The 17,561-nt window shown below is 45.5% G+C and overlaps 1 protein-coding gene across 2 annotated transcripts; it reads left to right on the forward strand.

Annotated features, from left to right (window-relative positions):
• Positions 1 to 747: 747 nt before the first annotated feature.
• On the forward strand, positions 748 to 16,365 carry LOC310837647 (zinc finger protein RFP-like). Of its 2 annotated transcripts, XM_083724567.1 has the most exons (8): positions 748 to 2,134; positions 3,689 to 3,784; positions 6,155 to 6,385; positions 8,268 to 8,290; positions 9,085 to 9,203; positions 9,794 to 9,826; positions 11,376 to 11,405; positions 15,627 to 16,365. In XM_083724567.1, exons 1-8 carry the CDS (start codon positions 1,676 to 1,678, stop codon positions 16,142 to 16,144), a joined length of 1,509 nt encoding a protein of 502 aa, XP_083580693.1. In that variant the 5' UTR covers positions 748 to 1,675; the 3' UTR covers positions 16,145 to 16,365. The 2 variants fall into 2 exon arrangements, with proteins under 2 accessions (XP_083580693.1, XP_083580694.1); XM_083724568.1 differs by lacking the exon at positions 11,376 to 11,405 and having other exon boundaries at positions 1,615 to 2,134.
• The last annotated feature ends 1,196 nt before the right edge of the window (positions 16,366 to 17,561 follow it).

The following is a 17,561-nucleotide window of genomic DNA, read 5'->3' on the forward strand; positions in this document are numbered from 1 at the left end:
TATAGATCATTTCCCAGAAAGCCTTAATCCTTGGGCACGTCCACCAAAGGTGAAAAAATGTACCTTCAGTCTCTTTACATTTCCAATATTTATTGTCAAGCAAATGATAGATTTTTGCAAGCTTGACTGGGGTTATGTACCACCTGTAAATCATTTTCATAATATTCTCTCTTAAGGCATTACATGCCGTAAATTTCAAACCGGTGGTCCATAACTGTTCCCAGTCAGCAAACATAATATTGTGTCCAACATCCTGTGCCCATTTAATCATTACAGATTTCACCGTTTCATCCTGAGTGTTCCATTTCAGCAGCAAGTTATACATCTTTGACAAAGTCTTAGTTTTGGATTCTAACAATTCTGTTTCTAATTTCGATTTTTCCACCTGGAATCCATTTTTTTTGTCCAATTTATAAGCCTCCATTATCTGACAATAATGAAGCCAGTCTCGCACTTTGTTTTTTAATTTCTCAAAGCTCTGCAATTTCAGTTTGTCCAATTCCCAGGATTTCTTTGGGGAAAGCCATGTGCTTTGAATGTGGTTTGTATGCAAGCCCAGGAAATGGGAACAAGCACAATTCACCAAGCTCTAGCGTTGCAATGAAAGCGAACCATGGTGGACATGTCCAGAGATTTAAAAAATTTGGGATATGATTCATGAAGAGATTAAAAAAATGGAAACGCCGTTTACCTTCCCGCTGGAGCGGTACCTAGTTATCTACTTGCACTTTAGCGTGCTTTTGAACTGCTAGGTTGGCAGGAGCAGGGACTGAACAACGGGAGTTCACCCCATCGCGGGGATTCAAACCACCAACCTTCTGATCGGCAAGCCTTAGACCCTGTGGTTTAACCCACAGCGCCACCCGCGTCCCCTACCAAAGTCTTATCCTCCAGGAATTGTATCTAATCCCCTGTTAAAGCCCTCCAGGTTTTTCAGCCATTGGAAGGCATCACACTTTATTAGGAATATAGGAAGACTTTACACTGTGTAGTAATACTGATTAATAATAATAGCCAAGTCTCACCAGGCATTCATATCTAGGGAAGGAACGCCATAACTGGGCTGCCACCATGCAGATGGGGCCTTCTGCCAGGTCCATCGAGGCCAGTCTTGCCTGCACTGACTGGCAGTGGCTCTGCAAGGTCTTCCCAATTATACCTGCAGATGTCCTGGCCAGGGATGATGGGAGCTGTAGTCTTAAGGAACCAGAGGGCACCAGGTTGGCAAGGCTGAAAGCGTCTGTTCCAATCTGATGTTCTTTGCCAGCCTGCTAAAAGGGGATAAAGTTAGAATTAGCAACCAGATTTTTAGGAGTTCTCTTCACGGAATAAAGTCCCGCCTGCTAAATCAGAACTCCTGTCCTTTTAGGGCAGAGGAGGATTTTCTCCAATTCAAAAATGACAAGGAAGCCTACGAATGAAAAATGTTGCAGTATGAAACTTACTAGGTACGTGTGTGTTTGTGTGTAATCAAAAGCATGGGAAGCAATCCAGAAGCATTTGCTGCTACTTGAGAAAACATTCAGCAATTGCAAAGACCTGGAGACATGTGGGTTTTTAAAAAATAAATAAATAAAGATCACGTGATCACTGAGTCATTTCCAGGAAGGGAAACTCCCAGTGACTGAAAACTGAAAAAGCGAAACTTAACTCGGGTCTTCAGCGCGAGGGAGCCATGGCTGCTGCGGGGGGTCACATCCAGCGTCTCCGTGATGAAGCCACTTGCTCCATCTGCCTGGATTACTTCAAGGATCCAGTCACCATCCCAGAGTGTGGGCACAACTTCTGCCGATCCTGCTTGGTCCTCTTCTGGGGGGAAGCGGAGGCAGAGGCTTCCTGCCCTCAGTGCAGAGAAAGAGTCCAGAGAAGGAGCCTCGTCTCCAACCGGCAGCTGGCTAATGTGGTGGAAATAGCCAAGAATCTCAGCCTCCAGGAGGGAAAGGAGGAAGGAGGGAAAGGAGGAGTCTGTGGAAAGGAGGAAGGAGGGAAAGGAGGAGTCTGTGAGAAGCACCAGGAACCGCTCAAGCTCTTCTGCAAAGTCCACGAGGCCCCCATCTGCCTGGTGTGTGACAAGTCAAAGGAACATGAAAATCACAAGGTGATTCCTCTGGAAGAGGCTTTGGAGGAATATAAGGTAGGAGATCTCTGGATCTTGAGGGGGAGAAATAAATAGCTGTGGATTCTTCCTGGGAGGTTTGCTTTTAATTCTGAAGTCCACAGTAGACATGGCATAGATTGGTCCTTGTTTATCCCCTTGGAAGCAGCCCAGGGGAAGCCTGGGGTCTCCTGGGATGGCTGGAGGGGGGCGTTGAAGTCTTTCTCTCTGCCAGGGGGACAAGGGGGATCTTGAAATACTCACAGCAGCTTCAAAGATTTGAACTGGGACCTTGGCAGGGAGAGAAAGGGTTAACCTCGTCCACATCTCCCAGCAAGGTTGCTTAGTACATATTTAGAAGAGTAGAAATGTAAATGGCACACAAACAACTAAGTACATGTCTCCTTTGGTTACCAGGATTCCTCCTCAATGCCCTGCAAAACAGAGAGCAGCAAGGGATCAGCTTTGGGGGGGGGGGCTGTTAGCCAGGAATTGACCAGATGTTGCAGGATCCCACCCCCCAAGTATCTCTTGGAAGCAGATTTGGGAGTCGGGAGTGGAAGCACCTACTGGTGGCTTATTCTGGGGTGCCGTGGAGCCTCTGCAATGAGGTTTCAGTGGGGGGGGGGCTAAGTATCTCCTCCCCCCCCCCAATGGCAAAGGACTCCGTGGTTCAGAGTAGCATCTGCAAGGACAAGGGGGAAAGATGACTTTTTCATGGCAACTCGGAATTGGACCTGTGCAATTATATACTATATATAGTGCCTTTTAATCCCTTTTTTAAAAAATCACTTGTTCTACTACAGTGGTGCAAAAATGCTCCCGTGCCATGCAGTGCTACTAATGCCACATAATAGTGAAAAGAAGCTGGTCCCTTTGAACTTGCAGGAGGACCAGACAGCAATCTTGTGATCAAAGGAGCTACTTAGGTGGATTCTGGCCGCAGCAAGAACTTCTCTGGCCCAGAAATGGAAGAAGCTGCAGCACTTAAATCTCCCCTGGTGGCCAAAGCACACTTGGGGGTCTGGCTACTGCAGAGAAAATAACTGACAAATAGCAGAAAACCAGAATTGCCATCTGACCCGAAAGAGGGGCTTGGAATGGGTGAAGTTTTGAGAAGTGCTGCTCTATCTCTGCACCTCTCGGCTCTTGGGCTGACCTCCCTATGTCTTTGATGCTAGGCTGATACATTCCAGGTTGGATCCTGCCTTAGCCCTTCCTCCTCCTCCTCCTCCTCCTCCCACTTCTCCCTGAGACCTCAAAATGAGAAGTCAGGCTGGGACTCCCAAGGAAAGGAGAGGAGGCTGAGAGATCACTCCGCATGGGAGGGTGTTTGAGAAAGGGTGAGGGGCTGCCAGCTGTGCAGGCAAGGGGGAAACCTAACTGGGATCCTGAGCCCCACAGGGGTGCTGCAGAAATAATGTAGTTGATCCATGGAGCCGTGGAGCCAAAAAGGATGAAAACCTCTGTACTTTTATTTCCGCCAGTAAATTACTTTGCTATTCTAGCAAGGCCACTGGGCGCAAGAAGCCATTGTGATTTCCATCTCTCTGTGTGTCTCAATCAAAGCTGAGTTTTTCCTTTTCTCTTTAGGGAGAGATCTGTTGCCGCCTGGAGATTCTGAGGAAAGAGAGAGGGGAAATTCTGGCCCATCAAGCAGATCTGGACAAGGAAAGCAAAGACCTCCTGGTAAGTGTCTCTGTTGTTACTAGACAGGGAACAAGCACTTGAGACCTCCAGGTATAGGGCAGTATATACATTCAATAGAGAGGAAGAGGAAGAGGAAGAGGAAGAGGAAGAAGAAGAAGAAGAAGAAGAGAGTCAGGACTGAGGAGGGATGGAGAAATCTGCCTGTTTCAGCTTCTCCACATTTCTCCTTTTTCCATGTCAGTCTGTTATGAATCAGATGTTAGGGTAGCTACCTCCTTGTATAAATATTTTGATCTGTACTTTACCCTCATAAATACATTTTTTGTGAATATTACCTGGCTGGGTCAAGCTTGAAAATATCAGAATTTTAAAGCTCTGTTTTGGTCTCCATATTTTTTCAGCAATAGCGAATCAGGTAAGTTCACCTTTGAATGCAGCTAAATTGAGTTTATTTCCCCTTGAAACTGCCTTGGTCGCACTGGTTGATGATCTCCGGCGGGCTAGGGACAAAGGTGAGAGCTGTTTCCTAGTTCTGCTGGATCTCTCAGCAGCGTTTGATACCATCGACCATAACATCCTTCTGGACCGTCTTGAGGGGCTGGGAGCTGGGGGCACTGTCCTACAGTGGTTCCGCTCCTTCCTCCTGGGCCGTGTTCAGAAAGTGGTGGTGGGGGATGAGTGTTCAGACCCCTGGGCTCTCACTTGTGGGGTGCCTCAGGGTTCTGTCCTCTCCCCCATGCTTTTCAACATCTACATGCAGCCGCTGGGAGAGATCATCAGGAGGTTTGGGCTGGGTGTTCATCAGTATGCAGATGATACCCAGCTCTACCTCTCTTTTAAATCAGAACCAGTGAGGGCAGTGAAGGTCCTGTGTGAGTGTCTGGAGGCGGTTGGAGGATGGATGGCGGCTAACAGATTGAGGTTGAATCCTGACAAGACAGAAGTACTGTTTCTGGGGGACAGGAGGCGGGCAGGTGTGGAGGATTCCCTGGTCCTGAATGGATAACTGTGCCCCTGAAGGACCAGGTGCGCAGCCTGGGAGTCATTTTGGACTCACAGCTGTCCATGGAGGCACAGGTCAAATCTGTGTCCAGGGCAGCTGTTTACCAGCTCCATCTGGTACGTAGGCTGAGACCCTATCTGCCTGCGGACTGTCTCGCCAGAGTGGTGCATGCTCTGGTTATCTCCCGCTTGGACTACTGCAATGCACTCTATGTGGGGCTACCTTTGAAGGTGACTCGGAAACTACAACTAATCCAGAATGCGGCAGCTAGACTGGTGACTGGGAGCGGCCGCCGAGACCATATAACACCGGTCTTGAAAGACCTACATTGGCTCCCAGTATGTTTCCGAGCACAATTCAAAGTGTTGGTGCTGACCTTTAAAGCCCTAAACGGCCTCGGTCCAGTATACCTGAAGGAGCGTCTCCACCCCCATCATTCTGCCCGGATGCTGAGGTCCAGCGCTGAGGGCCTTCTGGCGGTTCCCTCATTGCGAGAAGCAAAGCTACAGGGAACCAGGCAGAGGGCCTTCTCGGTAGTGGCGCCCACCCTGTGGAACGCCCTTCCAGCAGATGTCAAAGCAATAAACAACTACCTGACATTCAGAAGACATCTTAAGGCAGCCCTGTTCAGGGAAGTTTTTAACGTGTGATTTTACTGTATTTTTTGTTTTTATGGAAGCCGCCCAGAGTGGCTGGGGAGGCCCAGCCAGATGGGCGGGGTATAAATAATAAATTATTATTATTATTATTATTATTATTATTATTATTATTATTATTGTTGTTGTTGTTATTGTTGTTGTTGTTGTTGTTGTTGTTGTTGTCATTTATTATGTGAATAGCAGTCAAGGAGAAGCCTGAGGACTTGTGAGCTGAAAGGGTGGAAGCATTTCAATCCAAATCCTGATTTACCATAAGTTCTACTAAAGAATTGTTTTTCTAAATGTGCTCTCTTGTTCATTTTAAGTAAACTCAGGGCATTATGAACCTTTAAAGAAAACAGGGGAGCTATGGGGATGAACTCTGCACTTTGCCCTCCTCCTCCTCTGTTTCTGTTGCTTCCTACACCTAAATGGTCCCAGGCTAAATTGAGGGGTGTTTAATGTCCCTGGATGTTCTCTGAACAGCTTAGAACTCTGGTTATGCCATGCCCCAAAACATGCAGGGAAAATCCATGGCTAGGAAAAAAGAGCTCCTTCCTTTAGGCTGTATCCGTCTGCAAAATAGAAGTCAACAGAAACAGCAATGGAGAGGGCCTCCCCTCAAAATAAAGGTTTACTTCTTTAGCCACTGAAGGTTTCATGTCTTTGAAGAATCAGAAATGTCCACCCTGTTTAATTCTCATAATTTTGTTTCTGCTGTTTTGATGCTAAGATCCAAACACACTCAGACCTCCTCTTTTCTTGCAGAAATTAACAGAAACGGAGAGGCTGAAGATTGTGGAGAAGTTCAGAGAACTGCGCCAGTTCCTGGAAGAACAAGAAAAAGGTCTGCTGAATCATGTGGAAGAGGTGGAGAAGGCGATTGCAGGGAGAAGGGATGAGCAGCTGGCCAGACTCTCCAGGAAACTCTCCTCGCTTGAGAGGATCATCCAGGAGATGGAGGAGAAGAGTCAGCAGCCAGCGAATGAACTCCTGCAGGTAAGATGGTGGCAGGAGCAGCCCAAGGCTCCGGGAAAAGGCTGCCTCCCATCCTTTGTGTGTCTCTTTCATGTATACAAGGAGTGCAGGGGCTCAGATGATGGAGCCTCCAGTCAGGTATTTAATGGACAGGAAGACCCAAGAGCCCTGGGATGCTTAACTCACCTGAATGCAGACTAGAGATTCTTCTGTGTTCTTGATGGAACAGGAGGTGCTTTTCTGCTCTTTGATGAAGATTTGTCTCCAAATGCCTTCTTCTTGGCAATGCTGCCTTCCTGCCCTGGGCTGGGCTTCAGCGAGGATTCAGGCCTCCTTCTGACATGAGCCAGTCTCTTAACCAAACTTCTCTTCCGGTTCCCTCCAAAACCTCTGGGTTGATCACCTTCACAATGGATCCAGATAAGCCCAAAATGGTGCTCAGTCACAGTGACAAAAGAGCAAGACAGAGGGACTCATCCAGACTGCTGCTTGTCCCACCCCTTTCCTCCAGGAAAACCTGCTGCTCTTTACTGCTGAATTAGAGCAAACATCAGCCTGGTTTTCTCCGGATTGACGTTTGCTTAGATGTTGCACTAAGGAGCAGGTTTTCCCTGAGGGAAAGCGGCAGGGCAAAGGCAAAACCACTTGGACCCGTGTTTTCTGGGCAAGGGAAAAGCAGAAGTGTGGATGAGCCCAAAGAACCACTGAGCTTAATAATAATAATAAATAAATAATAAATAATAATAAATAATAAAATTTTGTCCTGCTCATCTGGCAGTTTCCCCAGCCACTCTGAGCAGCTTCCAACTGAATATTAAAAACAATACAGCATCAAACATTAAAAACTTCCCTAAGAAGGGCCGCCTTCAGTTTTCTTTTAAAAGTAAAACAGTTGCTTATTGCCTTGACGTCTGCTGGGCAGGCGTTCCACAGGGCAGGTGCCACTACCGAGAAGGCCCTCTGCCTGGTTCCCTGTAACCTCACTTCTCGCAGCGAGGGAACCAACCGCCAGAAGGCCCTTGGTGCTGGACCTCAGTGTCCGGTCAGAACGATAGGAGTGGAGACGCTCCTTCAGGTATACAGGACTGAGGCCGTTTAGGGCTTTAAAGGTCAGCACCAACACTTTGAATTGTGCTCGGAAATGGACTGGGAGCTGCTTTATTAGCCCTTTGGAGGCATTTTATGCTGCAGGTGCTTTTCTTATTTCCAGTTGGAAAGTAGAATTTGAAATTTGGGGACTTCTATGGAAGACAATTTGGGACAGTTCCCTGGTAGGATTATCCTGTAGGCTTGCTTACGTCTGAATTGCACAATGCAAACTGGATTAAAGTTAATAAATTATAATCTAAGACAAGAGATGGGTTGGAATCTTCTATTGAATCCATAAAAATGAGATTCCCTTAAATGCTGGTGGATTTTCATAAGGATTTTCAACAATAATTGCAAATTGAGTGGAAATGTAGAGAACTTGATATTGGAAAAATTCATAATTGGGACAGTTCCCTGGTAGGAATAACTTGTAGGCTTCCTCACGTGTGAATTGCACAATGCATATGGGATTATAGTTAATAAATTATAATCTAAGACAAGAGATGGGATGGAATCTTCTTCTGAACCCACAAACATTAAATTTCCCTAAAATGCTGGTGGATTTCCATAAGGATTTAAAAAAATAATAATTGTAAGCAGATGTGGAAATGTGGAGAACTTCATCCTGGAAAAATTAATAATTTCAGATTGGAGAAATAAAAGCTGTGAGAAACCAAAACTGGCTGATTCCGCCATCCCTGCCCACAACCTTGCCATGTGCCAGGCAGACTGGCATCCAAGGGCCAGGGTCTGAAGGGGTCTTCCTAGTGTGGCCTGTGGGGTGCAGTGAATTCCCTTCTCTTTTCCCCTCTAGGATGTGAGAAGCACCTTGCAGAGGTAAGTGGATCTGGCTCATTTCCATTAGCATCCCTCCATGAGGCCGGGATGCAAGAACCTCAGACATGGCCCCCCAGGGGCTGCAGGGGGGAGACTGGAGGACTCACTCCCTGCAGCATCTCACAGGTAAAACAGGACCCCCTCTTTGGGACTTGACAATGGGTAGATCACAGTTGGTATTTTTATACAGTGAGGAGATCGCAGTCTCTTGGGAGTTGGATGTGCCTGCCTTCGTTGTTTCCTTCTATACTGACCAGTTCAGTCACTCTGCAGCAAACACTCTGACGGCCCCCCACGCTGTCCCAAGCAAACTCCTGCCCCATAGAGCCTCTTGGGGGGGGGCGATTTCTCACCAAGGAGCAGGAATTGGCTATTTTCTTGACCATATTCCGGCTGCAGTATTTCAATTCAAGGTTTCACTCAGGTTCAGAGTAGAGGTTTTAATGAACATTTATTGTTTCCCAACAGAAGTACATCTCTTTTTCTTCCTCACCCCTTCTCTGGGGACATCTAGAGAAAGGGGACATCTAGCTTTGCTCTCATCACCCTCAGACAATTCCTGCCCCTTGATACCATATGATTCTGCTGCTTCTTTGAATAGACATCAATGGGGTGACTCAGAGGCCTGGGGTTGCTGTTTTGGCCCTTGGGGGTCTGGCTGAGGAGTCCGTGGTGAGGAAGAAACTCCCCACTCAGGGCCTGCCTCTCCCTCTAGGCCTCCTCCCAATTCCTTTCTTCTCCTTTAACAGAAATTGCGGATTTGAATGGGCAGACATTGTTTTTCTTTTCACCAGGTTTGAGAAAAGAGAGAGTCCAGAGAGGCCGATGGCTTTCCCTCCAGAGCTGAGGAACAGGGTCTTGGCATCCTGTGATGTAAATCACCTTGTGGAAGATGCAATGAAACAATGGAAAGGTAACCCCAGGATCCCTTCCTTCTTGGGGCTCCAGCCTTCATTTCCTGTCCCCCAGAATGGCCCATGTATATTGTGACGCTGGATCCTGTAAAGGAAGCCTGAACCAGAGTGTATCTCTTTTCAATTATACGGAACCTCCTTTTCTTTTTGGTTACCCATCTACACAATCTGGGGTTATCCTTTTGGAGGTTCCCCTCCTCTGAATAGATGTCAATTCAAGGATGCTACATTATGAAGTGTTACTTCATAATGTAATAATAAGAGCCAGTGTGGTGTAGCGGTTAAGAGCGGTGGACTCGTAATCTGGTGAATCGGGTTCACGTCTCCGCTCCTCCACATGCAGCTGCTGGGTGACCTTGGGCCAGTCACACTTCTCTGAAGTCTCTCAGCCCCACTCACCTCACAGAGTGTTTGTTGTGGGGGAGGAAGGGAAAGGAGATTGTTAGCCGCCTTAATACTCCTTAGGGTAGTGATAAAGCGGGATATCAAATCCAAACTCCTCTTCTTCTTCTTCTTCTTCTTTTATATGGAGATTTATTTCAGGTGGAAGAGTGTTGCCCTTACACTTTATAACTTTTTGCTTCCTCAGATGCTGTGTTATACAAAAAACAGCTTCAGAAAGGTAAATTTCCTGGGGAGGAACAATTTTACAGGAGGGATGGGGACTGATATTTCATGAGTGTTGAACCGTCTGTTATGCAGACTATGGGACCCCCATCAATGGCGTAACTCTGGGAAACAGTCCTCTAGGGGGTTTGGGCTCTTTGTCTGTCCCATGAATGAACTGGGAGGAGTTTGAAGGCTTGGATTGGGGGCAGAGCTTGTCCCTGTGAAGAACCCGCATACCAGTCTTGAGTTCCATTCCTGCCTATAGACTAGTATCCTGGTTTCACCCTCGATTTTATAGATTTTGCTTTCATAAAATATACTGCTTGTTTGTAGGGAAAAGCCTCAGAGCCTTACAATATCTTACAAAACCCTTAGGGAAAATCCTGCCGGGTCAGTCCAGTGTCCCTGTTTTTGAGTTCTCATGTATAAGGAACCTCCCTTGCATTTTGTTTTACCTCCACACAATCTGGAGAGGTTCTTTTGAGGCTTCCTGAGATTTGCTTGGATTTCCCCCCTCGTGAAGTGTGTTAAAAAGGGCACCCACAAGCACCCAGTCCCTCCTCTACCTCCTGCCAGGCTGGTCTCCAAGCAGCAGAGCCAAGGCCATTTCACCAGCCATTTCTCGTGCTTCAGCCATTCCCATCTCCTGAGAGTTCCCACTGTTCTTATGAGATCAGCCCCATTCCATGAGGGAGGACTCCCCATTGACAAGACCCTTTGAATTACACGGTAAAGCTCTGCCGATTCTTCCTCTGCAATCTGCTTTGTCAGCATGCTTGGAAATTCCGGTTTAAACAGCTTTCCCCCACCACTTTACTTGGTGCAGATATTAACCTTCCTCCAGCCCTCCAGTACAGATTCCCATTTCATTCGTGGCTTTTGAATGGTTGTACTCCGCCATTTTATAGCATGGTTTACCATTTCTGATTTCCCCATGACATCATGGAATAGTAGAGTTTGAAAGGATCCCAAGGGTCATCTATTCCATGGGTAGGCAAACTAAGGCCTGGGGGCTGGATCCGGCCCAATCTTCTTCTGAATCCCACCCGCGGACTGTCTGGGAATCAGCGTGTTTTTACATGAGTAGAATGTGTCAAAATACAGTGGTACCTCGGGTTACATATGCTTCAGCCTACAGACTCCTCTAACCCCGAAATATTACCTCGGGTTAAGAACTTTGCTTCAGGATGAGAACAGAAATCATGCTCCGGCGGCACAGCGGCAGCAGGAGGCCCCATGAGCTAAAGTGGTGCTTCAGGTTAAGAACAGTTTCAGGTTAAGAACGGACCTCCAGAACGAATTACGTACTTTACCCAAGGTACCGCTGTATAGTCCAGCCCCCCACAAGGTCTGAGGGACAGTGGACCGGCCCCCTGCTGAAAAGGTTTGCTGACCCCTGATTTAGTCCAACCCCCTGCAATGCAGGGATCACAGCTAAACATGTTAGTTGTTTTAATTCCTTAGGCATAAAGTTGTTATCTTTGCAATTATTTGTTCTATGATGTCATCTTTTGCTTAAAATATTTTTTTTTTAGCTATTAACCCTCTTTTTGCTTCCTCAGATGTCCAGTCTTTCAGAAATCTCCACAGAGGTAAATTTCACATGGAGACCCCAGTTCACAGGGGGGGGGACTATTGTTTCATGGGGGGGGGACAAGAGTCTCTTCTGTATGTTGAGAACCATCCACCGCTTGACTCTAGCCCTGCTGATTGTGCCACAAAGGCAGAGAGGGTGGACTTGAAGGCGGGAGAGAAACTTCCCAGAAGGATCAGGCGGAGGAGGGAAGAGTTTTACCCCTGGCTAGAGAGAGTTGGATCACTTTCCATGTGATCCTTTTCAGGCCTGGTTGCCATGTGTCCTCTTTTCCACAGCCATGTCTTCTATTTTCATGATCAAAAATTCTTAAAATCTGTATCAGGGCAGATTTTTAAAATTTGGCAGAATGTCCCCAAGTTTTTTTGTTCAGTTTTTTGGTTTCCAGTAACCCATGAAAAATTAAATATTGCATTAGAGCAGGCATAGGCCACCTCGGCCCTCCAAATGTTGTGGCACTACAATTCTCATCATCCCTGACCACTGGTTAGCTAGGTATCATGGGAGTTGTAGTCCCAAAACATGTGTAGGGCCGAGGTTGCCTATGCCTGCATTAGAGTCAGATATAAGGCACTCGGTTCGGCTAGTCTGCAGCAGAGAATCACAACAGAGCAGCATCTTAAACTAGCGACATACTGTAAAAATCCCTTCTCTTGTGGCTGAACCAAAAGGATGCTGGCTCAGCTACAAGATCTTGGAGAAGGAGTCCGGGGGGGGGGGGAAGAGTTAAGACCCCCCTGCCCTTAAGGAGAGTCCACATGCAGATGTTCAACAGTTTAATAAATTGTTCTGTGCACACTTACATTCAGAAAGATGTGAACATGCGCCCAAATATTTCATGTGCCAAGTGAGAGAGCTATATCTATTATTATTATTATTATTATTATTATTATTATTATTATTATTCTTTTGTTGTTGAAAGTTAAGAGCATTGCTACTAGCAATATATCACAGCTTCTATAGCCTACATATAGTAGGGGTATTTCAAATGAGAGTCGTCATAGCGATCCATGGTTAAAAGTCAAAGTTGGCCAATGTGTCCTCTTTCTTGCTCTTCAAAATAGGGCAGCCCTACTCTTGCCCATCATGACTGTCTCAGCCCCAAACTGGTAACCTTTTGAGTTATTTCCCCCTTCCCCCAGGGAACTAGTCTTATGGTATACAGGCTCCCCACTTAACACGATTTTCACTTGTGGGCATGAGGGCCCAGAACATAAGCCACGCGAAAGTGAGGGGAAGACTATATGTGGTTTGGTGTTGTATTTTTATGCTGTGGACCACCCTGAGACCTATAGATGGTGTGCAAATGTTGATATTATTATTATTATTATTATTATTATTATTATTACAGGGGGGTCCTCCTCCCCCAGCCCAACCCAGAGGTCCCCAAAGGCCAGTTCCCACAGAGATTGTCAGAGGGGGGCAGCTTCTCTCCTCTCCTGCCTCCTCCAATTCTCCTCTTTCTCCTTCCCTAACACAAAAGAGCTGAGTAAAAGGTTTCCTGGGTGGTTTTTCCCCTTAGAAAATGCCTGGGTTGGAAGGAGGGCAGGCACAATGGACATTGAATATAAGAAAGTGAAGGAAACTGATTTAAAAACCAACCAGAATATATTTATTCTGATGAGAGTCTGCAAGGAGGAGTCTCAGTCTTGCATGCGATGCAAGGAAATCCCCTTGATCTGAAAGGGCATCTGGGTTTTTCGGGTGTTTCTTGGATAAGGATGTCCATCTCTGTCTCTCTGCTGACTCTGCCTAATCTTCTCGGTTGTTTTTATTTATTTATTTTTTTAATAGATTTTTATTAAGATTTTAAAGGTTACAAAAAGAAAAATAGAAAAACACCAAGTTAAACAAAAAAAGAAAACAAAACAATGCATAAAAACAAACAAATCAACCCTTTATATAGCTTTCTTTCCTTTGCTTATTTCCTTGACCTCCTCACACCTCCCTTTTTTGTATTCTAATTCAATTAGATATTTCAGCAAATCCTTTCCATCTTTGTTTTTATCCTAATAATTTATCTTAATATACTATAATTTTACATTCTCTTCTTTCACCAATTAACAATCTATTTTTACTTAATCCTTTTTATCATTTCTGCTAAAACCACATTACTTCATTCCAACATCCTTCTAACATTCCTTAATTTTACAATGTTTCTGTATATAAACTTTAAATTTCTTCCAATCTTCTTCCACCAACTCTTCACCTTGGTCTCGGATTCTGCCAGTCATTTCCTTCAGTTCCATATAGTCCATCAACTTCATCTGCTATTCTTCCCGGGTGGGTAAATCTTGTGTCTTGCAATATTTTGCAATGAGTATTCTTGCTGCTGTTGTGGCATACATAAAGAAAGTTCTATCCTTCTTTGACACCAATTGGCCGACCATGCCCAGGAGAAAGGCCTCTGGTTTCTTCTGGAAGGTATATTTAAATACCTTTTTCATTTCATTATAGATCATCTCCCAGAAAGCCTTAATCCTTGGGCATGTCCACCAAAGGTGAAAGAATGTACCTTCAGTCTCTTTACATTTCCAACATATATTATCGGGCAAGTGATAAATTTTTGCAAACTTGACTGGTGTCATGTACCACCTGTAAATCATTTTCATTATATTCTCTCTTAAGGCATTACATGCCGTAAACTTCATACCTGTGGTCCATAACTGTTCCCAGTCAGCCATCATAATGTTATGTCCAACATCTTGTGCCCATTTTATCATAGCAGATTTCACCGTTTCATCATGAGTATTCCATTTCAACAGCAAGTTATACATTCTTGACAAATTCTTAGTTTTAGGATCTAACAGTTCTGTTTCCAATTTTGATTTTTCCACCTGAAAGCCAATTTTCTTATCCAAATTGTAAGCCTCCATTATTTGGTAATAATGAAGCCAATCTCGTACTTTATTTTTTAATTTTTCAAAACTCTGCAGTTTTAATCTGTCTCGTTCTTGTCCCAAAATTTCCCAATATTTTGGCCAATTGGCCTCCATATTGAGCTTTTTCTGAGCCTTTGCTTCCATTGGTGACAACCACCTTGGAGTTTTGTTTTCAAGCAAATCCTTATATCTTATCCAGACATTAAACAGTGCTTTCCTGACAATATGGTTTTTAAACACTTTATGTGCTTTGACCTTGTCATACCACAAATATGCATGCCACCCAAATACATTATTAAAACCTTCTAGGTCCAAAATGTCCGTGTTTTCAAGAAGCAGCCATTCTCTCACCCAACAAAATACGGCTGATTTATAATAAAGCTTAAGGTCTGGCAGGGCAAATCCACCTCTTTCTTTGGCATCAGTTAGTATCTTAAATTTTATTCGAGGCTTCTTGCCCTGCCAGACAAATCTAGAGATATCTCTCTGCCACTTCTTGAAACAATCCATCTTGTCCAAAATTTGCAGTGTTTGAAACAAAAACAGCATCCTTGGCAATACATTCATTTTTATCGCAGCAATTCGGCCTAGCAATGATAACTTCAAATTTGACCATATTTCTAGATCTTTTTTCACTTCCACCCAACATTTTTCATAATTATCTTTAAATAAATTCACATTCTTGGCAGTCATATTAACCCCTAGATATTTCACTTTCTTAACCAGTGTTAATCCTGTCTCCCTCTGAAACTTCTCTCTCTCAATCACTGTTAGATTTTTCTCTAAAACCTTAGTTTTCAACTTATTCAACTTAAATGCCGCAACCTGACCAAATTCTTGAATAAATTCCAATACTCTTTTAGTACTAGATTCTGGCTCCTGTAATGTCAATACCAGATCATCGGCAAATGCTTTCAATTTGTACTGTTTAGCTCTGACTTGTATACCTTTAACCAATTGGTCCTTTCTAATCATATTAAGCAAAACCTCCAGGACCGATATAAAAAGCAATGGAGAGATTGGGCAACCCTGTCGTGTTCCTTTCTCAATCTTCTGTGACTACATTGTTCACAATTAATTTAGCTTTTTGTTCTGAATAAATTGCACCTATACCGTTTTCAAAACCTTAGCCTACCCCCATTCCCTGTAAATTTTTCTTCATGAAACTCCAAGAAATATTGTCAAAGGCTTTCTCCGCATCCACAAATATCAAAACTGCTTTGGTGTTAATCTTCACTTGTAATTTTTCTAAAATGTTAATTATATTCCTCGTATTGTCAGACAAGTGTCTCCCTGGGAGAACTAATCTTCTCTTTCCCTCATCTTCTCCCCAACAGCAAATGTCACTCTGGATCCAGACACAGCCCATCCCCAACTCATCCTCTCCAAGGATGGGAAAAGCCTGAGATGGGGAGACAAACCTCAAGCCCTGCCTGATAATCCTGGGAGATTCAGGCGCTACTCTTGTGTGTTGGGACGTGAGGGATTCACAGCAGGCAGACATTTCTGGGACGTCACTGTGGGAAGTGGGGGAGGGTGGACTTTGGGGGTCGCCAGGAAGTCTGTGGAGAGAAAGGACTATTTCGGCTTCAATCCTGAGGAAGGGGTCTGGGCTGTGGAGAAGAGAGGAGGGGGGTACTGGGCCTGCACCTGCCCTGTTTCCTCTCGTCTGTCCCTGAGTGAGGAGCCCAGGAGGATCCGGGTGACTCTGGACTATGAAGGGGGACGTGTGTCTTTTTCTGACGCCGACTCAGGAGCCGAACTCTACACGTTCTCAGGAGCCTCGTTCTCTGGAGAGACCCTCCTCCCTTTCTTTTATCTGTGGGGAAATGAAACCCCCCTCATTATCTCCTGAGGAGACTAAATCTGCCTCTCAGGCCCAGCAAGAGTTTCTCTCCAGACCAGAGTGACTCATATAAAAACCATTTACCCACCAGGAGAGCCTTGGGCAGTTTTTCAAGGGCTTCTTTGAGAAGATTCATTTCCCTTCCTTTCTCCCCAATTCCCTCTGCAGCTCACTTCTTCTGAAAGAGACAGTCACACTTTTAACAGTCCCAATAAATCATCTTTTCCTCACCTTGAGTCTTGTTTTCCTTTTGAGATGTCCGATTTGGCAGAGCACGAGGCTCTTAATCCCAGGGTTGTGGGTTGAGCCCCACGTTCGGCAAAGGATCCTGCACTGCAGGGGGTGGGACTGGATGACCCTCAGGATCCCTCGCAACTCTGCAATTCTACGAAACCTCCCTCTCCCCACAAGACCTTATGCAGCTGTAAAAATGCATGCATCATTGGATTAATAGAGGACTAAAAATGAACCCCTTCCCCCATCTCAGGCAGGACAGCTGGAGATCTCAGATGGGAAGAAAATAAAAAAGAAATTGAACAGGGCGTCAGCTTCAAATGCCCTCTGCAAATACAGCCTCACCATCTCCACACGTTGCCAGAAATGAACCTCATTGCATTGAGTGGGTCTTCGGCCCAGTTATATGTGTTTTAGGGTTGATGCATTAACGTTCCGTATTTACAGGCTGGATTCTGTCTATCGGGGGCAGCAAATGGGGTGTCCTCTGGATAATGCTGGACTCCAACTCCCCTCTGACCCATCCAGCATGGCCAGGGGTCAGAGAGGACGGGAGCTGGAGTCAGGCAGCTTCTGGAAGGGGCCCCATGGACTGTGCTGCCCTATACATTTCGCAGGACACCCTCCCTGTGTTCCTCAGCCCCACCCCAAATGCACAATGCTCCCCCAAGGAGCGACTTTTCAGCACCAGCTGCATCTGATTTCTCTCCTGGGATACTAAGAGCTAGAACAACAAATGCCTATGGAATTGACCCCTCATATTTCAGGCCAGACTCTCCCTGGCTCCACTATCAGGGCCGCCGACTACTGACCTGTGCAGCCTGATCTCCTTTTCCTGCATTTCCCACGGGGTGGTGGCACATGTCAAAATAAAGACACCTTTGCCCCACCTGCCGGAGGGCCACCTCCCCTTGCTCCATCCCCCATATGATGTTGGTGATGTTCGTGTGTACTTTTCCCTTTGATTCCTTGCAAATGTCTGCTTCTTCGCACCCCCAAACCACCAGCCTGTAGGAGAAAATTGTATGTGTTTTCTACTTCAGTAGCAGCTAGAGGGTTGGACTGTTGGTTCAAATCTCTGTTCGGCTACGAAGCTCAAAAGCTTGACCTTGGGCCAGTCTCAGCCCATCCTACCTCACAGGTACAGATAGGTAGCCGTGTTGGTCTGCCATAGTCAAAACAAAATAAAAAA

The sequence above is a fragment of the Podarcis gaigeae genome (genome assembly GCF_964106915.1).
Source record: "Podarcis gaigeae genome assembly, chromosome: 2".
In the NCBI taxonomy this organism is placed as follows: domain Eukaryota; kingdom Metazoa; phylum Chordata; class Lepidosauria; order Squamata; family Lacertidae; genus Podarcis; species Podarcis gaigeae.

Coding starts and splice junctions, on each gene's coding strand:
- LOC310837647 (XM_083724567.1), top strand. CDS start 1,676: ATGGCTGCTGCGGGGGGTCACATCCAGCGTCTCCGTGATGAAGCCACT. Junction 2,135..3,688: donor AGGCTTTGGAGGAATATAAG/GTAGGAGATCTC, acceptor TTTTCTCTTTAG/GGAGAGATCTGTTGCCGCCT. Junction 3,785..6,154: donor AGGAAAGCAAAGACCTCCTG/GTAAGTGTCTCT, acceptor CTTTTCTTGCAG/AAATTAACAGAAACGGAGAG.